The sequence below is a fragment of the Echinops telfairi genome, unplaced genomic scaffold (assembly GCF_000313985.2).
Source record: "Echinops telfairi isolate 266 unplaced genomic scaffold, ASM31398v2 ScPeMD7_29;HRSCAF=101, whole genome shotgun sequence".
Classification (NCBI taxonomy): Eukaryota; Metazoa; Chordata; class Mammalia; order Afrosoricida; family Tenrecidae; genus Echinops; species Echinops telfairi.
In genome coordinates, this window is record NW_022103926.1 from 5,713,053 (window position 1) to 5,720,641 (window position 7,589).

The 7,589-nt window shown below is 55.7% G+C and overlaps 1 protein-coding gene across 1 annotated transcript; it reads right to left on the bottom strand.

Annotated features, from left to right (window-relative positions):
• Positions 1–244: 244 nt before the first annotated feature.
• Positions 245–1,300, bottom strand: LOC101648739 (glycerol-3-phosphate dehydrogenase 1-like protein). Its single transcript, XM_045289609.1, has one exon. The coding sequence runs from the start codon at positions 1,298–1,300 to the stop codon at positions 245–247; it is 1,056 nt and encodes a 351-aa protein (XP_045145544.1).
• Between the last annotated feature and the right edge of the window lie 6,289 nt (positions 1,301–7,589).

Sequence of the window (7,589 nt, forward strand, 5' to 3'; positions counted from 1 at the left end):
ATTGGGTTCATAGGAATGCCCACAGACTAAGGCATGAGCCCACCCTCGCATGGATCCCTAACCCACCTTGGGTCTGTGTTAGCCAGCAAACTGCCTGCCTCTCCTAATTCAAACATAGGAACCTGTCAGAATTCAGGCACACCGTGATGGGGTTATAATCAAGCAGGCACCTTCTCGCCAAGTCCCCACTTTCCACGTTGACCCCCCAAAGCCCGATCGGAACCGACCCGGAGCAGGCGTCCCTTTAAATGTGTGCGGGGTGGCACTGGAGGCAGGCCAGCATTTCCCGCACGGGCTTGCGCTCGTAGCAGATCTGATAGACGGCGGTAAAGAGGGGGAACTTTTTGGTCAGATCGCTGTGCATGAGAATGCGGTGCACCTGGGCGGCCGTGGGCGGCCCCTGGAGCTTCTGTCCATTCAGCAGCTCTCTCTCCAGCTCCTCGATGCTCTTCCCGGTCCGGGCGAAGACCTCGGCCACCCTGCGGTTGCGGCCTCCGTAGCAGGTGGTGATGAGGTCGGCCACGCCGCAGCTCTCCAGGAAGGTGGCGGTGGACACCTGGCCCTTGCAGAAGATCCTGGCGAAGGCGATCATCTCCATGAGGCCCAGGCGGATGACCGCAGCTTTGGTGTTGTCCCCCCACCGCAGGCCGTCGCAGAAGCCGGCGCCCACTGCGACGATGTTCTTCAGAGCCCCGCAGAGCTCCACGGTGTCCGCGTCGTCCACCACGGTGACGCGGAAGTTGGGGGTCTGCAGGAGCTTCTTGAATAGGAAGCCGTTCTTCACCGCCTTGCTGCCGATGGTTGTCTCGCAGAACTGCTCCTCCGCCACCTCGGTGGCTGTGTTGGCGCCCATGAGCACACTGACGTCAATGTCCAGCTTCTCGCGGATGATGTCGGAGATGAGCTTCAGCCCCTGGTGGCCCTCCTCCAGCCCCTTAATGAGACTGATCCCCAGCGCCTTCCTGGACACCTTCCCACTGATCCCGTCACAGATCTTGTGGATGTACTGGTGCGGAATGACGAAGACCAGCAGGTCTGCGTCCTGCACGGCCTCCGTCAGACTTGGGACGGCCACCACGTTTTCCGGCAGCTTGTGCCCCGGGAGATACCTGACATTCTCGTGGTCACTGTTGATGATGTCTGTCAGTTTTCGCCCATCTATCACTTCTTCAAACACCCACATCTTGACCGTGGGAGCAAACTGCTGCAGTTTCTTTACATTATTACCAATGATTTTCGCAATGGCGGAGCCCCAGTTCCCAGAGCCCACAATGCACACTTTCAGAGGTACCTCTGCCATGGCTGGCGACGCCGCAGCCATGGCCACCCCTCTCTGGTCAGCTGCCTGTCGCCACCCCTCTCTGGTCAGCTTCCTGTCGCCACCCCTCCACCTTCATTCCTCGGGGTGGGGCTCACCCAGCCACTCATGGGCTCCTCTCTGGTCCCCAAGACGGGCCTCCCCTTGATGTCACAGCCCTATTCTGAGATCACGGCCGAGGGCTCCTCAGCCCAGGCAGCCCAGCCCTGCCCTCAGTGTAGCTAAGGCCAGCAGTTGAGCCAGGAGGGAGGCTGGTGGCCCCAGGGTGCAACCCTAAACAACATCTGGGCAGCTTGCCATCCTATTGCTCCAAAATGAAAATCCTCTAGAAGGTAAGGTGCCAGGCGGTCCTCCGGTCCCCTTTGGCCATGGTCTGGGATGGGGGTCGGGAGGCCCAAATCTCCAGGGCACATCGGGTGGATCTTCTCTGTGAACAGCTCTCAGAAATCCTTTTTGCCTTGGCATACAGGTGACCTAGGGAAGTGGCTCTCTCTCTCTCTCTCTCTATTCAGCGATCCTCTCCTGTTTTGAGGCGCCCCCCCCCCCCCCCCGGATTCTTGCATGTGGTGTGTTTTGCTCAGTCTCTGGCACGTGGAGAATGTCTTTAGTTCCTGCCTCAAGGTGGGGTCCCCCAGGCTACTGGCTCCGCCTTCCTCATTCCCTAAGAATTGGGATGGAACAGGGTTGTGTTCTCAGGATCCATGGGAAACTTATGCGTTCAAGTGACTAAATCCCCAGCCCCAAGGAGGGGAAGCTTCTTCCTCCTTGCTGGTTGGAAGGTGTCACGAGGCCTCTTGGGAGCGTATCATTGCAGGCACAAGGTGAGCAGCATGCTGTGAAAGGAATTGGAAGAACTCCTCTCCAACAGAGCACACAGGAAGTCCCCTAGAAAGCTGCACATGCTTGGAGGGGAGCCCCGAGATTCTGGTCGAAGGATAGGATGGTACCAGGAACCCCCAGCTTAATAAGCACCCCATCTTTCCAACTATCCAATCTCTCGTTGAGAAATTCGAGGTTGCTCTTTCAGCCACCCTGGGTGGCTCCTGCTGGGACCCCCTCCCCCCTCCTTCCGATTCCACAGGGAATGGGGGCTTCATAGCTGTGCAACTGTACTCCGTGTGTTCCTGTAACGTGCTCGATCCTACGAGGCAGCAGAGAGGCCGTGGGGCTTCCCGTTCACTGTGTGTGCACACAAGCTGCTGTTCCAGTTCCGGGCCCGCCTTCCAGGTCCCAGGGCAGCTCTTTCCCTGTTTGGCAAGAGGGAGTGCCCCTTCACAGGACACACAGACACTCTGCATGGCCCTCCCCTGACTGAGGAGGGACTAAGGGTGTGAATCGTTGGTCGTTGAAAGTGACCGCGCGGTGGGTGTTGCTGGCGGAAGGGATTGGCTCTGTCTGCAGGGTGGCTGCCCAGAACCGATGGTGCACACGATGACGGCCAGACCCTGCTGGTGGGCCAGTAGCTCCCCATGGGTAGTACGCCCCCTCTCGGGCTGTGAATTCTGGCTTTCCAGAGAAGGTCGCCCAGCCTTCTAAGCAAGCAAAGTTTGTTTATGCACAGTTTGCAGGGGAAGCCTGGGGCTTAAGATGTAGCCATCTTACCTAGACAGGAGCCCTGGTGGTGTAGTGGTTACACACTGGGCTGCTAACTGCAGGGTCAGCAGATCGAAACCACCAGCCAGCTGTACCTTGGGCGAAAGAGGAGGCTTTCAACTCCTGTGAAGTTATATAGTCACAGAAACTCACAGGGGCAGTTCTACCCTGTCCTATAAGGTCGATGGGAGTTGGCATCCACTCAATGGCAATGAATGTGTTTTGGTTTATCTTACGGGTGCTCGCTTCAGAACGCTGTAATGCCCAGTCACCCCCTGTGTCCAGGCTCGGGGATCGGAGTTGTGCCAGATATTTTCTTCCACACTCCTGGTCCAGGCGGAAGGCAGGACTTGCCTGGATGCTTGGTCCTTTGTCCTCACATGTCCAGGTTGGAGGGGTTGACCTTGCCCAAACCCTCCAGTGTGGAGATGGGTTGACCTCTCTGACTCCCACCGGGGCCAGGGAGAGTCCCCTCAGTGCTACCTCAAAGCTGCTTCTGTTCCATCTCAGGGGAACCCCTGCTTGCTCACTCGGGCTCTTGGGGTGGCTGAAGTCAGTACCTGGTATGAGAACTGAGTTTGGAGCCTCTGGGGGAGAAGGAGGCTCTGTAGGTTGGAGGTGGGGCCCCGCATCCTGTACCCCACATCCTGAGAGCCCCTGGTAGCAGATCCCAAATTGCCGGCTCTGTGTCCACAGCAGTAGCCACACATGGGCTTGCTACTCCGTGAACGCGCTGCTGGAAAACCTCCGGTGGGCACCAGGCCTCGGGGATGCTGCTAGCGCCCTGCGTGGGGGTTGACGGACCATTTCCAACAGCAACCGAAGCCGAGAGGGGAGTCTCCGAGCCTCCATGTGCTGCTCAGCGGTGGCAGTTAGCAACTCCCAGCCAACCTGGCCCACACATCATAGCTGTTCCAGTCACACAGGGTTCTGAAAGACAAGGGTCTTAACAACCAACCGACGTTCATGATCACCTGTAGAAAACGAACCCGTTGGAAGGAGGCTTATTTCAAGGAGCCCCTAGGATCACCAAGAGGAGCCCCGATGGCAGAGCAGTGATGCACGGGGCTGCTGCCCCAAAGGCCAGCGGTTTGAAACCACGAGAGAAAGACAAGGCTTTCTGTTCCCGTGAAAAGTTCGCTTCAGAAACCCTTACAGGCAGAGTTGCCCTGTCCCATTGCGGGCTTGCTGCCAGTTGGAATCGGCTTGACGGCAGAGAGATGGGTCTATATCCGGTTCCTGGGAACCCACAATACGCACTTTCATAAAGTGTGGGTCGGTAACCGCAAGGTGGGAGGTTCAAACCCACTAGCCACACTGCAAGAGAAAGATGAAGCTGTCTGCCCCAGGAAGGATGTATAGCCTCAGAAACCCTCCATAGGGGTGTGTGTGCTGGGTCAGAAACGGCTCAATGGCAGTGGGTGGGACTTTTAGTAGGATGGCTCGGTGGTGGGTGCAGCCCCGCCCTCTGGTGAGGTACAGCGGGTGAGGGGAACAAGGACAGGCGTGCAGGCGGCTGAGGAAGGGGCGCAGCCTTCCAGTAGAGGAGGCTGGGAGCCGCCACGAGATCGATGACCATCGAGTCAACGCCGAGTCCCGACAGCCTCAGGTGTGCCAGAGTAGAACTGGACTCTGCAGGGTTTGCAAAGGACTGGGGTGTTTGATGTTGGTTGCCAGGCCTCTCTTCAGAGGTGCCAATCTTTCAGACAGCAGCCCCAAGCCCCTCTACCAAGCGTACCCTCCAGGAACTCCCTGCAGACTCCTGGCCCTTTCCAAAGGAGGGCTTGTTGAGGAGCAGGGGGATCGGGGATCCTGGAAGGATGGGGTCTCGGGAGGCCTTGTCAAGGGGGAGGGCGTGAGTCTGAGAGTGTGTTGGCCCTGTGTATTTTTGTAGGAGGTGGTAACAATTTGGATTTCTGTTTGATCCTGGGGCCCATTCGGATGGAAATACGTCTCCATCCCTTCCTGGCCCCATCTGAATCTGAGCCCACAGCAGCTCAGAGCCAAGGTCCCCAGGACTAAGAACCCCCACGCAGAATTTGAGGGCAACTGATCTTGAGCTCTCGGATAAACCGACCTGGCCCACCTTGTGAGGGTGGCAGACAACATGGTCCTGAACTCACCCTCCTGGTTGGCTCTTCTGCCCAACAGCCCAGCCCAGAAGTGGTCCCCTGTTTCAGCCGAAAAACAGGCAGGTGGCAAGAGTGGTCTTTGTAAGAATTAGTAGGTCAGAGGATAAAAGAAGTCATTATCTGATAATATATGGTCTTTATTTTTTTTAAATCATTCTATTGGGGGCTAATACAACTCTTCTCACAATCCATCCATTGATCCATTGTGTCCAGCACATTGTACATTTGTTGCCATCATCATTCTCAAAACAGTTGCTTTCTACTTGAGTCCTTGGTATCAGCTCCTCCTTTCCCCCCTCCCCCGCCCTCCCTCACGAACCCCTGATAATTTATAACTTATTATTATTTTGTCATGTCTTACCCTGACCAATGTCTCCCTTCACCCACTTTTCTGTTGTCTGTCCCCCAGGGAGGGGGTTATATATAAATCATTGTGATCAGTTCCCACTTTTACCCTCCACCTTTCCCTTACCCTCCTGGTATCGCTACTCTCATTATTAGTCCTGAGGGGTTCATCTGTCCTGGATTCCCTATGTTTCCAGCTCTTATCTCTACCAGTGTACATCCTCTGGTCTAGCTGGATTTGTAAGGTAGAATTGGGATCATGATAGTGGGGGCAGGGGGCGAGGAGGAATCATTGAAGAACTAGAGGAAAGTTGTATGTTTCATCGGTGATATACTGCACCCTGCCACAAGACCCTTCTGTAAGGGGATGTCCAGTTGCCTACAGATGGGCTTTGGGTCCCCACTCCACACTCCCCCTCATTCACAATGATAAGATTTTTTTGTTCTGGATCTTTGATCCCATCGACACCTGGTGATCACACAGATTGGTGTGCTTCTTCCATGTGGACTTTGTGGCTTCTCAGCTCGATGGCTGCTCGTTTATCTTCAAGCCTTTAAGACCCCATGCGCTAAGCCTTGATTTCTGTACACATCAAAGGAGGGCTGTAATGAGGTCAGTGTGAGGACAAATATTAGTTGTTGTTGTAGTTAATCCTCTTTGAGCCGCGGAGACCATATGCTAGCTGGTCCAGCGCCAAATGGTAGTGATACTAACAGCCAGCTACATGACTCCAGGTGAGAGGGCACCAGGTGGCACAGCTCCCAGCCAGGTGTCACTGCAGCACCCCTGACTCCTGGAGGCAGGTCCAGGTGTCAGCAGATCCAGGCAGGATGGTCGCACAGTTTTCTCTTGCAGGAGGGACCTCTCCAAAGTGCTTCCAGTGTCCCTAAAGAGACGGCACCCTGTTTTCTAAAAAAAAAAAAAAAAATTGTAAGATTTTCTTAAGACCAGACCAAACAAAATCCATTGTTCCTGTGTTTATTTCCCCTCATGGTGACCTTATAAGGTTTTCCACTCAGAGTCAACTGGTGGCAGGCAGTCAATACCCACTCAAAGGGGCGAGAGGAAGAAGCAGAGGTAGGGGAGGACAGGAAATTGGAGGCTGCCGCTCTCTCTCTGTCAGTCCTGGTTCTTTCCAAAGATCCCCTTCATTTCTTCTCTGCCCCTGCAGACTGGCTTTGACCACCCTATGGCCTCTTGGCTGGGCCTGCCCTGGCTCTGCCCAAGCCTCATGGCTGCAGTCTCTGTGTCCCAGGTCCAGATCTGGGGCTCAGGGCTCAGCACAGCTTTGTCGGATCAAGTGTGGCCAAAGCAGGACAGCACAGAGCCCAAGGGACTGCTGGTGGTGTCCCGCAGGAGTAGGGTGGGTGAATTCTGCCTATTCTTCTCAAGCTTCCGTAAACCTGATCTCTTGCCGGGAGTGCCCCCTGACCCCCAGCTTCTGCCAGTTGGAGAAGAAAGAGGACAGGAGTGCTGGTGACAGTGGTAAGGGGCAGGTGCTCCCACGCTGTCCCTCACCCATCCCTGGTGTGTGCCTGGCCCCCTGTGGTGAGCTAGACCGGTCAATCCCAACTGTGGAAGCAGGCCCAGCCAGCAGGCAGGCATGATGACTGAAGGTAGTGGACGAGATGTGGGGGTGGGGGGTGGAGGGAGCACAAGTGTGGGATACAGGAGCAGGAAGCACTACAGAGGCTAGAACAACCAGGGGCTTAACAGCAGGCTGAGTGGCCGAGGGTTGGGGGCGGTGGGGGGTGGTGGTGGCATTTAAGTACAGGAAGGATTGAGCCGGGATGGAGCTGGCTCTTGGGAGCACACACATTCACCTAGACACATTTCTCTAGAGGAGCCAGTGGACTGGTGGGTAGGTCCAGCCTCCAGCTGTCTGGGTACACAGTGTTGCCTTCTTCGGTGAGGGCATGAGAGGTGATGCTGGATCTCCAGACCAGCACCCTGGAAAGCCAGGTCAGGCCCAGTGTGGGATTATAGAGAGACTTTTCCCCGGCTTTCTCTCCCCCAAAGACATGTCAAACATTAGAAGCTATTTGCCAGCATATGGTGGGAGGTCGGATGCTTAGAGACATGCTCCTTGAAGGGCCCACTCCCTGCTGTTCAGGAAAATGGGCTAGCTCTCCCTAAAGGCTTGTGACCATTAGCTTGGTTCCTGTAGGTGGGGTTTACACCGTACTGATAATGTTTTTTT

Excerpts from the sequence above, each read along its gene's own strand:
- LOC101648739 (XM_045289609.1), bottom strand. The coding sequence starts at position 1,300 with ATGGCAGAGGTACCTCTGAAAGTGTGCATTGTGGGCTCTGGGAACTGG.